General features: G+C 51.5%; 2 protein-coding genes across 2 annotated transcripts in view; both read right to left on the reverse strand.

Moving 5' to 3' along the window:
• The window catches only part of DNAJC17 (DnaJ heat shock protein family (Hsp40) member C17), a 14,972-nt gene extending 10,301 nt beyond the window's left edge, over window positions 1-4,671 (reverse strand). Inside the window, exons 1-5 of the mRNA XM_057379878.1 lie at window positions 4,571-4,671; window positions 3,063-3,132; window positions 1,731-1,789; window positions 908-995; window positions 451-547 (exon numbers count right to left, since the gene is read on the reverse strand). Coding sequence (XP_057235861.1) covers window positions 451-547; window positions 908-995; window positions 1,731-1,789; window positions 3,063-3,132; window positions 4,571-4,648 — 392 coding nt within the window. The 5' untranslated portion in view covers window positions 4,649-4,671. The remainder of the gene's footprint in view (window positions 1-450; window positions 548-907; window positions 996-1,730; window positions 1,790-3,062; window positions 3,133-4,570) is intronic.
• Window positions 4,672-8,279: 3,608 nt separating this feature from the next.
• LOC130581633 (SITS-binding protein-like) lies at window positions 8,280-18,528 on the reverse strand. Its single transcript, XM_057379871.1, has 10 exons — window positions 18,060-18,528; window positions 15,947-16,118; window positions 14,167-14,371; window positions 13,938-14,088; window positions 13,661-13,843; window positions 12,991-13,259; window positions 12,408-12,544; window positions 11,284-11,405; window positions 9,804-9,983; window positions 8,280-9,037 (listed from the first exon to the last, which is right to left on the reverse strand). Exons 1-10 carry the CDS (start codon window positions 18,516-18,518, stop codon window positions 8,864-8,866), a joined length of 2,052 nt encoding a protein of 683 aa, XP_057235854.1. The 5' UTR covers window positions 18,519-18,528; the 3' UTR covers window positions 8,280-8,863.
• Window positions 18,529-18,535: the final 7 nt, after the last annotated feature.

Genomic DNA, 18,535 nt, shown 5'->3' on the forward strand with positions numbered 1-18,535 from the left:
AAGGACACAGATCTGGGGCTGGAATGCCAGCTGGACACTGCCAAGGACACAGATCTGGGGCTGGAATGTCAGCTGGGCACTGCCAAGGACACAGATCCGGGGCTGGAATGCCAGCTGGACACTGCCAAGGACACAGATCTGGGCCTGGAATGCCAGCTGGACACTGCAAAGGACAGCCTGGGGCTCACAGCCACCTCCTGGGACACCCCTCCCTGGAACAGCTCCAAAAGGCTGCTGGAAGGTGTCCCTGAGCATAGCAGGGGGTGGAACTGGATGTGCTTCAGAGCCCCTTTCAAACCATTCCAGGGTTCTCAGATTCACAGAACCTTTTAATCCCAAAGGTGTTAAAGGACTGCTATCCAGAGATGTGCTGCACCTCGTGCCATGGATTTTGTTATGAATGGAAATACTTCCAGGAATTCTCCTCAAATAAAAAGCAGAGAGAACTAAGAATTCATCCTTACTTCTTCCTCTAATGATCTCGTTATCCTGATCTCCTCCTCTTCATTCTCCTGGGACTGGGCTTCCCGTTCTCTGGCTTCAAGATCTGCAGAGAAGGAACCCAAACTAAAACAATCCAAAGRGAATTAGGATTTCCCCTTCTGACCACAGGAAGATGGAAAGATCACAAACTTGGTTGCAGCTACACCTGATAGCTCTGCTGCCTTTCCTCTGCTCCTACACATCAAGGGGGCCTTAACAGTTGTCAGCCCCACTAATCCCCAGAGTAAAACCTAATTCCCTCCTTCCCAGAGCACAAAGAAACCAGAATCATCCCCACATGGATTGATTGATTGATTGATTGATTGATTGATTGATTGATCCCATGGGAATTCCTGTGGAAGGAGAAATACAAACACCCAGCTAAGGGAGACTTGACGAAAATGTGAGGATTTGATTTTCTTACCAAGTTTTACTTTCTTCCTCTTGTCATCGAGTTTCTGTGTCCTTGCTGCAGCCTCCTTCTTCGCCCTCCTGACYTTGTCATAGGCTGCCTGCCAAGGAACCAGCACAACAGTGGGGAACTACAGAAACAGGGACACAAACTGGAAAGCAGGGAATAAAATATCAGCGATGGAAATCCTGTCAGCAGGAGCAAAGCTGCTCCTGCTGCTCCTTGGATTACAAGCTTTGCCAGTATTTGAAGAGTTACTTCATGTTTTTAGTTCTTATCACCTGGAATCAACACTTTCCTCCCTCCTGAGCTAATCTGGAGAGAGTTCCTTGCTSATTTTTGGTTTGTTTTTATTCTTTCCATGCACATTTCCAGGTTCTTTCTTGGGCAGTGGATCCTCAGATGGTTCCTCAYAGCTCCAGAAGGGTCCAAGCTCTCCTGTGCCCCACACACAGCAAAGCTTGGAGCCTCAGGAAACACAAATCCAGGTATTACTGATGTGTCAGCCCCTGGCTTTACAGGAGCAGCAAATGCACTGTTGCCATGGTAATATGCTGTTCCAGAATCAGGGATGGTGAYTGCTGATGTTATTAAATGGGACATGCCCCAGTCCAGCACTTTCCTAAAGGCAGAATTCCACCCTTTCAGCAGCAAACCACAAACACAACATTTCTCCAAGCTCTTATCWGGCACCTGAGATTTGATCTCATGGAGAATCAGGGGAAATAACAGCTGAGATCTGCACTMATGGAGTCTCTGTCAGAGCAGGACAGGCAAGAACAGAGCTCCCAGTAATGCCCCCAAAATCCCACCCTTCCCAAAGGAGCATCCTTACCCTGGCTGCTGAATCTGTGAGCACGGCCAAGGCCTGGGACAGCTGGTGGAAGAGTTCCGCTGGGAATGAGAGGAAATAAGGGCAAGGTGAGGGACCTGGGAAGGAACCAGGACATGCAATTCCTGCAGGAAGGTCTCTCCAAGAATGAAAAAGCACCTTTCCAAAGCATTGTAAGCCAGCCTCTAGCTGGGACCACCTCAACTCAAAGGTGCTGCACAAACTTGAGAGTAAATAAAGAAACAAAAGTTGGGATTGRTTCATTTTAAGAGAAATCTTGGAATACACAAACTTAGCTTTTCTTACTGACTCTTTTTATTTTGGGTAGCATTATCTCCTTCATGCCACGTTTAGCTGGAGCTCACAATTCCCTTCGCCTTCTCAGTACTTTTCCTTCAACTTCCTCTTGCTTGTGTACAAACACACCATCAGCAAGTCCTGCTTATGTTGTATTGGAAATTGTTGTATTGGAGCCATCTATCCTTCAAAACTCTTTCCTCTTGTCCTATTGTAAGCATTGGGTAATTTTATTTATTTATATGAAGATGAATTATGAGTAGCCTCAACACACAAAACAGAAATTGCTAATTTTACAACCTCCATCCACAGCAGTCACTCACTGCAGACAGCTGAAATTCCCCCTTGCACACAAATTCTACCCAGCACATCTCCAGCTTTTCAGCCCAAAATCCAAACTTGGCATTTTCCCACAACATTGCTGCCTCTCCTCCTGGAAGGAGGGACAGGGATGAGCTGGAGGTGACAGCGAAGGTGACAGGGATGAGCTGGAGGTGACAGGGAAGGTGACAGGGATGAGCTGGAGGCTTCCCCACGTCCTTCCCTTCACTCCTCAACCTCCTGCAGGTACCAGCCTTCCCAGATTCCCCCTCGTGGCTGTTTTTTTTTTTATCACTGCTGCTCTCCAAAGCAGGGCAGCTGCAGAAGCCAAACCTTGCTCCTGTTTGGGTGGTCTCAGGGCTTTTCCTTGTCCAAAACCAGGATTTTTTTTGGCCTGTCCACAGATAACAGGATTTATGGGGTGCTGGTGAAGTTTGGAGTGTGAGAGACACAGATTAAAGCCGTGTCCAAACAGCCAAAGGTTGGGAAGATTTGGAGGAGGGCAATTGTGATTCCAGACTGGTGTTCCTAAACCCAGCAGGGATTGCTCAGCCTTAAAAAGCAGAGTTAACACCAGCAGCAGCAAATCCCAGTCCCGTGTGTATTCCCAGGGACACACACCCAGCTGTTCCCTCAGGACAGAGCTCAGGGAAGCAGAGCCACTTCCAGGAGCCTGGAGAAGTGAAAATTCCCAGGAGGAGCAGCCCCATCTCTCACCTGCCCGGGGGTTGTCCGGGTTCTTGTCTGGGTGGCACGTAAGAGCCTTCTGCCGGAACGCTGTCTTCACCTGCAGGGGCCACACTGSGAGTTACTGGGGGAAACTGGTTTGTCCCTGACAAAAAAAAACAGCTTGAAAATAAAAAAAATAATCGGTGTATTCAAGGGTAACCTGCTGGGCCCAGGACAYGGCTGTGTCTGGAGGGAGWTGGAGCTTTTAAAAGCTGTTTTTATTTCCATGTGTCTTGTGTTGCAGAAGTGAAAACTCGCAGGAAAAGGGAAGGGGAAAAAAAGGGGGGGAGAGGATAAAAAAGAGGGGAAGGGAAGGGAAGGGAAGGGAAAAGGGAAAAGGGAAAAGGGAAAAGGGAAAAGGGAAAAGGGAAGGAAAAGGGGAAGGAGAAAAWGGRRAAAGGRRAAAGGGAAGGAAAAGGGGAAGGAAAAAATGGAAAAAGGAATGGAAAAAGGAATGGAAAAAGGAATGGAAAAATGAAAGGAAAAAGGAAAGGAGAGGGAAAAAAGAAGGGGAGAAGGTAAAAAAATGGGGGAAGGGAAAATAAGCTGAGAAAGAACTAAAAAGAGGGAAAGGAAACCAAAACGGGAAAGGAAAAAAAGGGGGGGAAAGGAAAAAAATGGGAAAGGAAAAAAAAGGGGAAAGGACAAAAAAGGGGGAAAGGAAAAAAAAAGGGGGAAAGGAAATAAGAAAGCCACTGTATCCCACAACCAATCTCCTATTAAAACGAGTGGAAAAAGTTGCGTCCCGGCCCCACCTGGTGGACAAAGCTCCCGAGATAGGGAATGTGCAGGAAAAGCCCTACAGATGACCCCACCTCCTGCGTGAGTCCAGCTAAGGGACAGGCGCCTCCTCCCCGGGTTCCATCCTCCAACATCCCCTCTCAGCAAAGAATTTCTTCCCAATATCCCATCTAACTCTGCCCTCTGGCACTGGGAAGCCATTCYCTTTTTGTCCTGTTATTCCAGGACCTTCTCCAAAGCCCGTCTGCAGCTCTCTCGGAGCCTCTTTCTTGTGTTTAGCACTGACTAACCAACTAAATTCAATTAAAAACTGGAAATGCGTAATTCCAACACCATAAAATTAACTCCATTACTTTTGGGCACTCGGGCAAACCTCTAACAACCGGATTCTTGGATAAACACGAGGATTTCCCTTCTGGAAGCACGTAAACAAAGCGAGAGGAACAATGTCCCAGACAAACCCTGCAGTTCTTTCCAATCCATTTACTCCTCCAAAGGCGGGTCTCGCCCCGCAGGACTGAGAACACGCACGGCTAAATGGAGGGAATAATCCCAGTAAAACCGGAATACAACACCAGCATCAGTAAAAACGGCTTTTTTTTTGCCGAGGTCTGACAGCTCTGGTCCGGGAGCAGCTCCTCAGCTCAGCACTGGAGAGCGCCGGGCCGGGAACACACGCCACTCCCGAGGACAGCGGGACAGGAAGGGAGGCAGGGGACAGAAGGAGCCCGTCCCGAGCCGCCCGTGCTCCTCACCTCCTTCAAGGACGCCTTCTCGCCGACCCCCAGCAGCCCGTAGAGGTCCCGCTCCAGCAGCTCCTTATCCACCGCCATCTTCGCCCTTCCCGGTTCCGCTGCCGCGGTCGCTGGGAAATGTAGTCCCCACAGGCCRCCGTTCCAAGCACAGCGGCGGGGCATTGGACTACAAGTACCGTGATGCACCGCGCGCCCCGCGGCTCAGCACTACCGGGGGCACAGCGCGGGGCTGGGCATGCCGGGTAGTGTAGTTCTTTAGCGGCGGCTGCGAGCGGGGCGAAGCTGGAGGAAAACTACAAGTCCCGTGGGGTCTTGCGCGGACAAGTCCTTAGGGGGAACCGGACGTGGATCCCGCTGTCCCCCAAGGTCACCACTGATCGTGTCCCCAAGCGCTTCAGACACATTCACATCCACATCCACATCAACGCGTTGAATCCCTCCAGGGACAGCATTCCTCGACCTCTGCAGGAAGCCTGTGCCTGTGCAGGGTGCTGTGAGCCCAGCTCCAGCCCATTCCCAACACCATACTTGTTTTAGTTGTCCCCAAAAAAAACATCCCTCTCAGCCCAAGGCACAGCTCCTTGGGAAATTCTTCTTGTTGATCTAAGATACCTCCCTTTTCCTCCACTGCCCTAAAATGGGAGCAATGTAGATGAGAGCCTGTCCAATTATTCCCATGCACAGGAGATGAAAATTTTCAGCCCTTATTCCTTTATTCTAGTAGAACTAGTGTCCTCATGGCTGAAGATTATTTAACTTACCTTAATCAACAGCAGTGACTAACCTGAGAGAAGAAAACTGGATAACCACGAATCCAGTAAAATTAATTGTTTCTTGAGAGGTTTTCTTACCCAGTAGTGCAATAAGCTGAAAGATTGCTGGTCTGTGTTCATGGAGCCTCAGCTCTCAGGGTGAAGACCAAAGTCCTTGTGAGTGTTGTTCAAAGCCCTGCTCCCCTGCCCTCTCCTACTTCTTGACATGTCATAGAGTGCTGGAATGGTTTGTGCTCAGAGACCTTAAAGATCCTCCAGTTCCACCCSCTGGAACACTTCCAGGGATCCAGGGGCAGCCACAGCTTCTCTGGGCAACCTGTGCCAGGGCCTCAGCACCCTCACAGGGAAGGATTTCTTCCCAGTATTCCACCTAAATGTCCTCTTTTCTAGTTYGGAGCYATTCCCCTTGTCCTAACTCTCCAGTTCCTGATGAGTTGTAGCCCTGGGCGTGCTGAGACCACCCATGGACACCGTGGTGCCACTTCAGGGACCTCCTATGCCTCACTCTGAGGATCCCCTCCAGTGACACCTTCTTGCTCTGCAAGACACAAAATAAATCTGCTGACCTCTGTCTCTAAACCCAAGCACAGCATTTCAGCCCTTCGGGGCTGCCCCACGCCTCAACAGTGGCCCTTTGTGACAACACTGTCAGGAACATCACAGCAGCCGCAGGACACACGTCACAAAAGCAGGACAGGGGCCACAGAGCTGCAATCCCACGGTGAGACCCGTGGGATGCAAACACTGCTATTCCAGCCCCACCACATCCCCACTGCTGAGGTGTGGAGGGACAAGGAGCTTTGGGGTTTTTGGGGAGAGCTACCTGGAGACGGACTTTGTGCCTCTTGCAGGGCGAGATGTCATCGAGGGAGGACAAGCCAGAGCTGGAAACCCGTGCCACCAACAGCAGCCAGGCAGCCCCGGCTGTGCCACAGGACAACTGCCGGGAGCACGCCGCGTGCCCGGCGTGCCGGCACATCAGCACCACGTGCTCCAGCTCGTGCCGGCACTGCTTCTGCCAGATGTGCCTGTGGGACTGGAGCCTGGGCGAGGCCGAGTGCCCGCGCTGCCGGCGGCCCATCCGCCACCCCTACCCCCAGCACGTGGCCCTGTACCACGAGGTGCAGGACCGSGTGTACGACAGGAAGCGGAGATGGTGTGGCCACTCGGCGCGGCAGCTGCGGAGCTGCTCCCGAGACAGGAGGCGATGCAGGTCCATGAGGTGGCCCCGYGATGGCCGCCGGCAGTCTTGGCATGACCGAAGCAGTGAATCCCCAGAGAGGAGGTGGCAGCGGAGGGCTTGGGAGGACGCACCTGTAGAGGGACAGGCTCCTAGGTTTGAATGGGACATGCCAGACTCCTCCCAGGGAAGGGAATCCCGGCGATCATGGAGCCAGCAGGAGCGGTCACAGGGCCAAAGCAGGTGCAGCAGGGGCAGGGAGCGCTCCCACCGCCGGAACAGGCGATGGAGAGGGTCCTCCAGGAGACGCCGGGACTCGTGGACGGGATCCCAGGCCAGGCAGAGGCGCTGGAGGAGCTGGAATGCTGATGGCAGACACGCTTCAAGGTACCAGCATGACAACCCCTCGGAGAGGAGCGAGAGACCCCGGTGGGAAGAGTGCTCCTCTGGACAGCAGCGTGCAAGAAGCAGACGAACCCGGGGCAGATCCCACAGGAGAGGCCRTAATTCCCAGGGAACGGTGCCCCATGACCACAATGCAAGGCAGAGGCGCTGGAGGAGCTGCAATACTGATGGACACGCTCCAAGGTCCCAATGGGACAGCCCCTCGGGAAGAAGCGAGACACACCGGTGGGAAGACTGGGATTCCTCCAGGCAAGAGCACGTGAGAAGGAGCCGAACGTGGGGCAGATCCCACAGGGGAGGCCAGGACACCCAGACCGGCTCCGAGGAAATGCCCCAGCACCRCTCCAGAAGGCAGAGGCACTGGAGGAGCTGGAATGCTGACCAGGGACGAGCTCCAAGGTCCCAGTGGGACATCCCAGGCTCCCCAGGGAGGAGCCAGCACTGGCGCAGGAGCCGGAGCCACGCTGGGCACAGGGACATGTAGCCCACCGTTCCCAAAAGGAAATGCCACGCTCAGGGACAGCCCGGGGTGTCCAGGCAGGCTCTGGTGATCTCCCAGGATGGAGCCACCAGATCTCCCCTGGACATCCTGTTCCAGGGCTTAACTTGCTCTAAATAAACAAACGCCGCTTGAGCCAGCACTTCCTTTCTTTCCCTCGTTGTTTTCTGCTGTCTCAGGAGCCTCCACAGATATTTTGGAGCATCCCAAGCCCTTGGGTTGCCCTCAGGAATCTCATCCTTTCCCTCTCTGAGCTCCACTTAGCACCATCAAGTGCTTCTGTGGATCGAGGAAGGAGTCCATGCCCTCTCTGTGGCTGAATCTGGTTTGGATTTTTCCTTTGCTTTCCCCTCAGCTTTATCCAGGGAAACTTTGCTGGGAGAAGCTATCACCCTTTAGCATTTTTTCAGCAGAGCCACCACTTGGTGCAGAAATATTTTCCCCAAAAACCCAAGGTGTGGCTGATACCATTCAGTGCTGGAGATGCCTGAGCCCAGCTCCAAAGCCAAAATTTTCCCTGAACTTCCCTTCCAGCTGTCATCCAGCCCCTCAAATACCACCCTTTGGAATCACCCCACTAACCTGCAATGTCCCATTAATCTCTAATTTGGGGTATCAGTGTAGCTGATCAYCTCCCTAAATGCATATTCAGCATGTGGAACACAGATTTTGCCTATGGATATGTTCTCTGCTGGACAGAAAGAGGCTGGTCACACCAGATCCCTCTTGCACTGCAAAAAATAATTGGAAAATAAACGTAAAATTAAAAAAATGGTGAAAAGCAGGAGCTGAGGCACACAGGAGGTGGGCAAGGATCCTCGCAAGGATCACGCTCTGGTAGAGCCACTCCTTTGCTTGATCAAGTTTATTTTTCTTCCCCAAAAACCTGCTCCAAATAGACCTGGAATTCACCCGATTCCCCAAATATACTCAGAAGGTGGGCTCTTGCTACCTGGGACTCCTAGAAACCACACAGGCTCAGGTGGGAGAAGCACTGTTCAGAACAGGAGATGGCCACAAAACTGTCCTGTTAATTTTTCCCTGGATTTAATCTTTGCATTAAATACAGAACTTCCCATGAGATACAAGATGATTTTCRTTTATCTCCTGGAAAATCCACCCCCTGCCTCTCTGAGTGTGGCGCCAGGGGCCTGGAAATGCTGGATGTGCCTACCTGAGCACATACMCACAAACATTTCACCGGGAAAACCCTGGAAAAATGCAGCATTYGGTGTGGATGGATGTTAGTGGCAGAGCTGCTATTTCAGGATAACAACAAGTAAGAAAATTCAAACAATTTCTGCTGAAATAAAAAAAAAACAAAAAAACAAAAAAGAGGATCTTGAAAAAGTGCAAAGAGGCTGGAAGTCGGAGAGGACAGCCTGTGGCCAGCACTGCCCTCAGAGGTCTCTGTCCCAGAGCTGCCCACCCTGGATTCAGGAGGTTTTCACAAACACCGGCACCTCGGCCAGGCTGGCGGAGTAATTCCGGAGGGTGGTGCCTCCGTCGAACACTCGGGCAGTGTTGGTGTCCAGCCAGAGGTGCCCTTCTCCTGGCAGGTAGATATCCCTCCACATTTGTCCCTTTTCTGTTATAGGAGCAACCAGAACCTGCAGGGGAAAACGACAGAAAAAAGAACTTCAGCAGAGGGAGGATTAGCCAGGAACGTATGTGTGGAGATGAGATGGTTGTCAGAGAATCCTGGAATGGTTTGGGTGGGAAGGGACCTTWAAAATCCTYCAGTGCCACCCCCTGCCATGGGCAGAGACACCTTCCACTATCCCTTGTTGCTCCAAGCCCCATCYAACCTGGCCTTGGACACTGCCAGGGATYCAGGGGCCACAGCTACTCTGAGCATCCTGTACCAGGGCCTCAGCTCCTTCCCAGTTCCATCTATCCTTGACTTATTTCAGTTTAAAAACCATTAATGCAATGCAGTGACATCCCTTTGACTAGGACTGGGATCACCCCTGCCTGCAGCAGCTCCAGGATTACACCCAGCTTATATTTTGGAAAACCAAAATGAAAAAACTCATGAAAAATGCCTGTTTCTTGCAAAACCTCCTCCCCAGTGACAGAGCCAATGTAATCCCACCTTCAGGGAGCATTTTCCCCTTGTTTTATGGGAAAGGCAGTTCTCAACATGCTGAAACTATTTATTCCTGCTAAATCATTTCACTTCCAAAGCTGACAGAGGCTTTCAGAGCCCTAAATAAGAATTTTGTGAGAAAGGCCAAGCTTTTCCAAAAAGGAAAAACCCCAAACCCACAAAACCCAGCTGCTTTGGCTTGGATTAAAATCTGCTCAGTTCCCAGCCCTGGTTTGTACTCGTGCAGAGCTGGATTTACAGGAATGATAATAATGCAGAATTCCCACCTCATCTCCAATGAGAAACTCATCCTCTACGGTGAATGCAGCTGGATCCGTRGGGCTGAGCCACCAGGCAGGACGGAAGATGGGGTATCCCAAACTCTGCCACTCCTCACTGTATTTTAGGAGCAGTGGAACAACAAAGTCCCGGTGCCTCTGGATGCACTGACGGGTCAGATTCACGACCTGCAGGTGGGAAAAACCAAAAATAAATAACTAAAAATTTTAAAGTAAAACATATATTCCCTCAGGAAGAGAAATTACTGCATTGGAATATCCTGAAAAAGTTATGGTGCAAATGGGGTTGATATTGGATATTGATTTGGATATAAATCCTTTGCTAATACATTTAAATCCATTGATAATGGACATAAATCAATTGGATTTAAATGGCTTTAAATCCATTGGTAATTCTTGTAAATCCACTGGATTTAAATCTATTGACTGTAATATGAATACACTGGATTTCAACAGATTTAAATAGATTTTAATAGATTTAATAGATTGAAATCCATTGCTAATTCAATTTAAATGTATTTAAATACCATAATAATAGTTATGAATCATTTGATTTAAATGAATTTAAACACCTTGATAACAGCTATTAGTCTATTAGATTTAAATGTATTTAAGTCCMTTTAGACTGAACATTAATCCATTGGATATAAATAGATTTCAATCTACTGATAATGAATATAAACTCATTGGATTAAAATGGATTTAAATTCATTTATATTGAATATAAATCCATTGGATACAAATCCATTTATATTGAACATAAATCTATTGGATATAAATGGATTTAAATCTATTGATAATGAATATAAACCCATTGGATTAAAATGGATTTAAATTCATTTATATTGAATATAAATCCATTGGATATAAATCCATTTATATTGAACATAAATCTATTGGATATAAATGGATTTAAATCTATTGATAATGAATATAAACSCACTGATTTAAATGGATTTAAATCCATTTATATTGAATATAAATYCATTGGATRTAAATGGATTYAMATCCATTGATAAAGTATGTAAACCTTTTGGAATTAAATAAATTTAAACCCCTTGACAATGGATATGAGTCCATTGGATTTAAGTGAATTTAGATCTATTGATAATGAAGATAAACCCATGGATTTAAATGGATTTATAKCTATTGGTAATGGATATTAATTAATTGGATTTAAATGGATTTACACCCATTGATAAAGGACCTTAATTTACTTGCTTTAAATTCCACTGATAATGCATAAGAATCCGCTGAATTGGAATATAAGTAAATCCACTGATATCAGATACAAATCCATTGGATTTAATCCCCTGGGAATTGAACCCAAACCCATTGATAACGGATTTATTGCCACTTCAGTGCAGAGCTGGGGACAGCGGCCAGCAGGTGACCCCTGCCAGGCCTTCCATGGCTTTTGGGGGCATTGGCCATGTCAGGATCCCACTGGAGTGCGGGGAATACATACCCAGGCATCGCAGCACAGCCAGGGCGGGGTCCCAAAGGCCATCACGGGCAGGAATGTCACAATCTGCAGCCACCTCACAAACAGCTCCGGGTCCCCCTGGGCGGCTCCGGCCACGCTCCCTCCTGCGGGAACAATGGGGCTGAACAAAGAGCTCCTGGAAAACTTCAGAACCCCTTGCAGTGTCCTGGGAGCCAGAGCAGCATCCCTGGGAGCCACTGCTCCAAACATCGGGCACAGCTTCCCTGGAAATGGCACACAGCCCCAACGCCACGGGCCCACCCGTCTCCTTCAGAGGCTTTTCCCACCTCTTGGAGCTCCCAGGGTGTCGGGACACAATCCCTGGCAGCAAACTCCCCACACWTCTCAGTGCAGGGGGACCTGCTCTCCCATCCTGCTCCCCTGGAACAAGCCAAGTGCTTCAGCGCCTCTTTGGGAAGCAARCTGCTGGGATTGCTTGAGCCTCATTTCCTAAGTAAAACAGGCTAAAAATGGAGGCCAAATTCAAACATTGCTCTCAACCCCTATTTCAGGCTGTTGTTTAGCTCAACTCTCCGTGTTTGACACTTCCTGCACAGCCCCTGCATGTTCAGGGCTTGTTTTAACCACCAGGAATTCCATCAGCTCTGAGAAAAKGGGAAATCGATCCACTCAGCCCTGATTAAAAGTTGCTTCTTGCCCTTTTACAATGTTTTTATTTCAGGATTTCTCCAGCAATCTTGCTTTGGAGCAGAAATGCAGACTTGGAKCAGAGCTGCCAGAGTTTTAGGACCATCCATTCCCCAGCCAAGAGCCTGGGGATGCAGATCCTGCCTGTGCCAGGTGGGATTTAACCCAAGCCAAGCCCCATGAGGGTGGGCTGTGGTGGAACTCTGGGAAGGGCATCCCCAGAGACCCGGCTGCTTCTGGAGCTGCCTGGCAATATTTACAGCACATTTTTTTGTTTTTAATTCTCACTTTCACCCCTGGTACCACTCATCCCAATCATGGCAGCACAACAGAAAACTGGGGAGCAAAACTCTCCAAGCCTTCCCATAGCACACCTGAGGTGCAAATGTGCTCCTCTCACCTGGAGAAAGGCTGCAGAGAAGCCAGAAATAGGGGGAAAACAGAAAATCAGCGCTTACCTACTGCATCAGGGATGAAGAAGTTGTAGCCCAGGAGGCTGTAGTGCAGCACGGAGGGGATGAGTCCCTTCAGCCCCGCGTGGCTCCAGTCGGAGCGCAGGGGACTCATCTGGACAAACAGCGGGAGGTGACTGGATCTGGGGAAACAGCACAAACCCTTYGAYGAGGTGCTTCGAGCGCTYGGAGGAGCCGAAATTCCMTGATTCCCAGCTGGCCTGGGAGCCRCTGGGGCCAGATGATAGTCCCTGAATGGTTTGGGTGGGAAGGGACCTTAAAGCCCATCTASAGCCACCCCACTGCCATGGGCAGGGACAACTTCCACTATCCCTCGTTGCTTCAAGCCCTGTCCATCCTGGCCTTGGAACGATTCCAGGGATCCAGGGGCAACCACAGCTTCTCTGGGCACCCTGTGCCAGGGCYTCCCCACCCTCAGATCCCACAASRACCCCCRATTACATCCCGCCCTAGCCCACTTCTTCACCACTTCCCTGGGTGCCAAGAAACATCTGGGAATACCAAGAACACATTCCAAGCACCAGCTCAACCATCCCCACCATCAGCTCCAGCAAAGCCTGGTGCCCACCTGGTCCCRGCGCTGACGATGGTGCCATTGCCCAGCGTCGCCAGCGCTGCTGCCAGCACCTCGGCGTATCCATCACCCGCCAGCTCGGTGGGAGCGGGGACATCYTCCTCCAGGAAGGAATTGCCCTCCACTCCCTCGAAGATCACGTAGGTGGCCCCCAGCGCCTGCCACAGGCGCCGGGCACGAGCCAGATACCAGCCCAGTGCCTCCTCGCTGGTGACGTTCAGGCGGGCACAGAGCTGCCCCTTCCAGGTGGTCAGCARTGGGATCTGTGGAGAAGGATGGAATTCCCTGTATGATCCATGGAATATCCTGCGGATTCTGGGGTGCGATGCTGGCGGATGCTGCGCTGCCCCCATCCCACCCTGCACTGTCGTGGTGCAGCGCATCAAGGTGTAAATCCTCCCTCAATCCCCCGAAAATCCCTGAGCTGGAGGCGAAGTGGCTGACCACTAAGCCGACCACAAAAAAAATTGAATTGAGGGACTTTCCGAACACTAGCAACTTTTTTTGGAAGTGGAAATTTGAAAGCCTCTTCCGTAGGAACGAGAAGAGATGGTGCTTCCGCCGACACTGCTGTGGCCCAGCAGAGCGGGATCGGGCTGTGACCCTCGATAGACAATATACCCGAGGGAGTTTAATTAGCTATAATTATTTAGCATTTATTTACCGAGCTGCCCCCGGGTCGGGGCTGGCGGCTGAGCCAGTATCCCGCGGCCTCGCCGCCGCGCAGGGAGCGGAGGAAGAGCGGGGAGGCCACGGGGGCGTACGGGGACAGAGTGATGGCGAGCGACAGCGGCTCCACCAGCGCCGGGCCCGCCTGTCTCCTCCAGCGCTCCGAGGGCACCACGTCCTGCGGGGGGCAAAGGAAGGAATAACAGGGTTGTGGAAGCCCAACCCCACAACCCACAGCACAGGAGTGCTCCTGAAGGGCGGTGGGACCGTACCGCGGCGGCCAGGACGGCGGTGCCGCGCTCGCCCAGGGCCACGGCGCCCTCMTGAAGGCGATGCCGCTTCAGCCTCCTCAGCAGCGCCCTCAGSCCTCGCCGGATCCTGGCGGCGGAACCCTCCGGGCCGTGGTACCGCCAGATGGGAGACCTGCGGGGTGGCAAATTCCTCGTGAGGTGCTTCGGGAGGCTCGGAAGGCTTCCCGCGGCCRGGGGAAGGAGGGCTCACCGCAGGAGCGCGGTGTCCGGCAGTGTCCGAGCCGCCCCGGCCGGAGCGCTGGCCTTGTGCCGCCGGGCGGCCGCCACATCGGCGCTSACACACAGCTCGTAGCGCAGCGCCTCGGCTCGGCCCGCCGGTGTCTCCAGGCAGAACTGCCGGTGACTCTCCAGGGACAGCCGCAGCGGCACCTCGGGAGCCACTGTCACYGTCACTCCTGCGGGGGAAAAGGGGAAAGGAGTGTCTTGGCAAGCGCAGGCTGCTGCCCATGGGAGCCGCCCGCAGCCTAACCGGTGCCAAGGCCTCACGGGCTGCTCCTGCCGCAGATCCGGCCATGCCAACCATCCCCACCCTGCTCCCGCTGTTCCAGTGTAGCCTGCGAAATTACTCTCAGGGGCTGGATTTCTCCATTTCCCAGCCTTTTTGCTCTGTGTTCAAARGCYTCAGCAKTRCAGGGCAGCTGCAGGTCACTGGATTGCTCCCTTTCCCAGCCTTTTTGCTCGGAGTTCAGCGGCCTCAGCATTACAGGGCAGCTGCAGGTCATTGGATTAATTTGGAGTAATGGCTGAAGTTTGGCGTTCTGCAGAACAATCAAAATATTGCCCCAAAAGTGGCACCAGCAGCTGAACTCCTGCCTGAAGCCAGCATCCCACAGCAGCATCAGGGAGCCATGAAGCCGCTCTGGTGGAGCTGGGGGTGCAGCAATGGGCACAGCTCTGAGCTTAAAAACCAACCAGACACACCAAGAGCAAGGGATGTCCCTCAGGTCACCTGGGTGACCCCATCCTCAGTCACTCTGGGTCTGTATTGATTCACGTGGTCTATATCAAGGTGCTTATGAAGCCTATTAATTGAAAACTTTCTATAGCCCTTTTTATATGTTATCAGTATAAGAATGTAATAACTTTTTACATATTATTAAAATACARTGTAATCGCTTTCAATATATTATCAATGATAGCATTTTTATATATTGCTGTAAGTTTTTTAATAGTGTATTAGCAACATATACTATACCAGCTGCATGTAATCTAACCAGCTGGATTAGTACAGAGATACGTGAAATCACCAAGAAGCATAAATCAGAAAAGTTCTGAAGAAAGTAGACAGGTAAATGCTGTAACAAGGAACAGTGGAGAGCACTAATGAGTACTTGGCAGAAGCACGGGACAGTCAGCAAAATARTTGAAAATTACAACATGGAGGACTAGAAAAAAACCATGAACATCACAACTGCGCATGGCCTGAAGATAAAGGTGAAAAGTCCACCATGATGAAGAGGATGGTATCTCATTAGAGGGAGACCCCCACAACCACTGAATAAAGGATGACACATGAGCACTTGTAAAACTGTGATATCATGTATTTCTGTGCCCATGTGTAGTGGTGGGTGTATGGTGTTTTGTTGTTATTATTCACATGAACAGTGACAATGTTCATGTTACATCATGCTTGCTGTATAAATATGTGCTAATTTGAAGCACAGGCAGATGGGTTAGGAGGAGAAATCCCCCTCACCTCCAGTGCTGCAATAAACAAATACCTGCTCTATAGACACCGGTCTATGGAGTTTTATTTCCAGGCCTTTTTGGGCATCAGTGCTATGGCCTCTCCCACAGGGATAGAGCAGCATGGGATCCATCCCCTGTGCCCTGTTGCCACTACATTTGCAGAATATTTTATTCCCAGAGACGTCTGYGCTGCTCCTCAAGCTGCTTTAAAGGTGAGGAAGAGGGCAGAGAAGCACAGGGATTGACGCTGTGGGACMCTGGGCAGGGAAGAAGGTGATTACCTGTGGATCCCAGGAAGAACCTCTCCAGGACAGGCCCGAAGCCATCGGGGTTTGCRCCGAGGTTGCTGCTGACCAAGGGCTGCGCGGGGCTCTCGGCATCATTGAGGGGCCAGCGCTGGGCACGGAGGCTYGGCCCTCCATACCAGGACACATTGGCCATGGAAAAACAATCCTGCAGCCAGAAAAACATCAACAAAAAGTGAGGAATACTCAGGGGGAGCRGGAAGGCCAGGCTGGACGGGGCTTGGCACAAAGTGTCCTAGTGGATAGTGCCCCTTTYGCAGCGTAAAATTATGGTTTAATTTAAAAACAAAGGAAAAGCAGGACATGCTCCTCAAAGGCTGCCAGTTTTTGCTGGAGGAGCTTAAATAAAATCAAACTGCCACAACCATCACACTTCTGCACCCTTCCATGGTTATCAAACACCTCTGAGTTGCAGGTGAAAAGGTGCTGCAAAAGTCTGAGCGAAGAGACTGCGGGTATGAGTGGCTGTAGGATAGGAGTGACAACAGAGGGGGAAATCTAAAAGACCAGCATTAAAATGTACTGAGGGTGCTTTCTGAAGCCCAGCTGGGAAATCTGTGTAATTTTTGTCTGTTGGTTTATTTGGGTTTTTTTGTTTGGTCTGTTTTTTTATTTGGTTAGTATTTTTCGTTTGGTGGGTTTTTCTCTCTGGTGGATTTTATTTTTCCCCTCTGTTTTACTGAAAAACACATTAACCTCTCCAGCTGCCTTCTCCAGAGTTTCTGGGATGAATCTTCCAGTGCAGCTGCCCCCACCTGAGCTGTCAYAGAGAGCTTTTAGCCCCATCTGGAGCCTTCACCTCGACAGCACCACACTGTCCCCAGGGTGACACATCCTCTCTCCCGAGGCACAGCTTCCCTCTTCCCYGAGGGCTGACAAGAATTTCCCTCAAGAGACTCAGTTTGGAGGTTTGGGGCACTTCTTTTAGGGCCCTGAGCTGGGGGACATCCTCATCCTTCRCCCACCTCCTGCCAGAAACCATTAGGTTTCACTTCAAAGCCTCTCAAACTTTCCTCTTTCTGCCAAAYGGAGGGATCAGCAGGACTTAGCGTCCTCGTGACTTCCCAGGCGGGATGGGCTTCCCTGAACTCCCGGAGATTTGGGGCCATGGAGGGGGGCTGGGGTAGGCAGAGGAAACCCAGAGATCCCCCACTCAACCGACCCCACATTTATTCCCAATCCCAAGGCTTCAGGGCCTCCTGGAGTTGTGGGCTCAGGGGCACAGAGAGGTTAAGTCTCTCCGAGGGGTGGGRAGAGGAGATGTAAATTATTAAAGTGGAAACCCTGGAGGCACGGAATAGCTGTACCAGGTGTCAGCTGAACTCGTTACACCAGCTGGGAAAGAGGGGAAAATGTCCTGTTCTTAACTCAGATTTCGCTGGATCATATTTTCCAATGATTTGGTTTTTTAAAAAGTGAGGGAGAGCCTATTCTGCCTCACTCATCCCCTCAAAACGCCTCATGCCATTGTCAGCGGAGGAGACCCAGCCCCACACGCAGGGTTTGTGTCAGGCAACACCTTCCACCCAACCCMAAATGGTGCCAACAGGTGATTTATGGCTAAAGGGGAACAATCCTTCATCCCACAGGATCCCATCCCTCTTCCTTCCCTGTTCTGAGGGCTCCCCACGGCTGGACACCCTGCTCTGACAGCATTTCTCCTTCCCCTCCTAMGGCTCCTTCCCAGAGTCTGCTTTTATTTAACTGAGGGAGAACACAGGGAATGATACCAAAAATAAAGCCCCCATAAATGTTTGCAGCAGCGGACATGGATTATTCCCATCCCGTGGGAGCTGCCCATTGTGTCTGTGCTGGAAGAGACCTTCCCGAGGCTCTTGCCAGCATTGTCATCTCCAGCRGTTATTTACTCTGTCTCCATATAAACGCGGCTCTCCCACCCCGGGGTCACCAGCGTGGCACCACCACCGCATTTTGGGGGCACGATGCTTCCAAAAGGTTTTTCCCTTACAGCTGTGGGAGACAGGGAGCCACGACCACGGTGCGACCCCATAACCAAGCTGGGGATCGCGATCAGGCCAAAGGAGCTGGATCCCAAAGGATTTGGAGCCGGACAGAGGGTCCCCGTTACCTTCAGGGTCACGTCGGGGCGCAGCGGGGTCCAGCGGACGCTGTAGCACTCGGTGCCGGGGGCTGCCGGCGGCTCCAGGGACAGCCGGAGCTCGGCATCCTCCTCCCAGGAATAGCAGAACTGGCCTCCRTCGTGCCAGCAGCGGTCCCGGGGCGGTGGGGGCTCGGTGGCCGGCACGCTGCCCACGGCGATGGCCAGCACTGGCCGGCCGGCCGGCARTGCCCGCAGCAGCAGAGCCCCGCTGCCCCGCTCCCACAGCATCCCCGCGTCCCGGCCCCGCAGCACCCACTCCTCCGGGGACTGCTCCATCGCCTGCCACGAGATGATGCCGATGGTCATGGCGAAGAACACGGCCACGCCGAAGCAGCCCACGGCGCCTTTCCAGGGCTCCGTCATCTCCCTGAAGCTCAAGATCCAGTTGGACTCCGGGATTTGGCCGGTGTGGCGGGAGAGGGGCATGGTGCGATCGCAGGGAT

The sequence above is a fragment of the Malurus melanocephalus genome, unplaced genomic scaffold (assembly GCF_030028575.1).
Source record: "Malurus melanocephalus ecotype Western Australia unplaced genomic scaffold, MMel_1.1 scaffold_426, whole genome shotgun sequence".
Lineage (NCBI taxonomy): Eukaryota > Metazoa > Chordata > Aves > Passeriformes > Maluridae > Malurus > Malurus melanocephalus.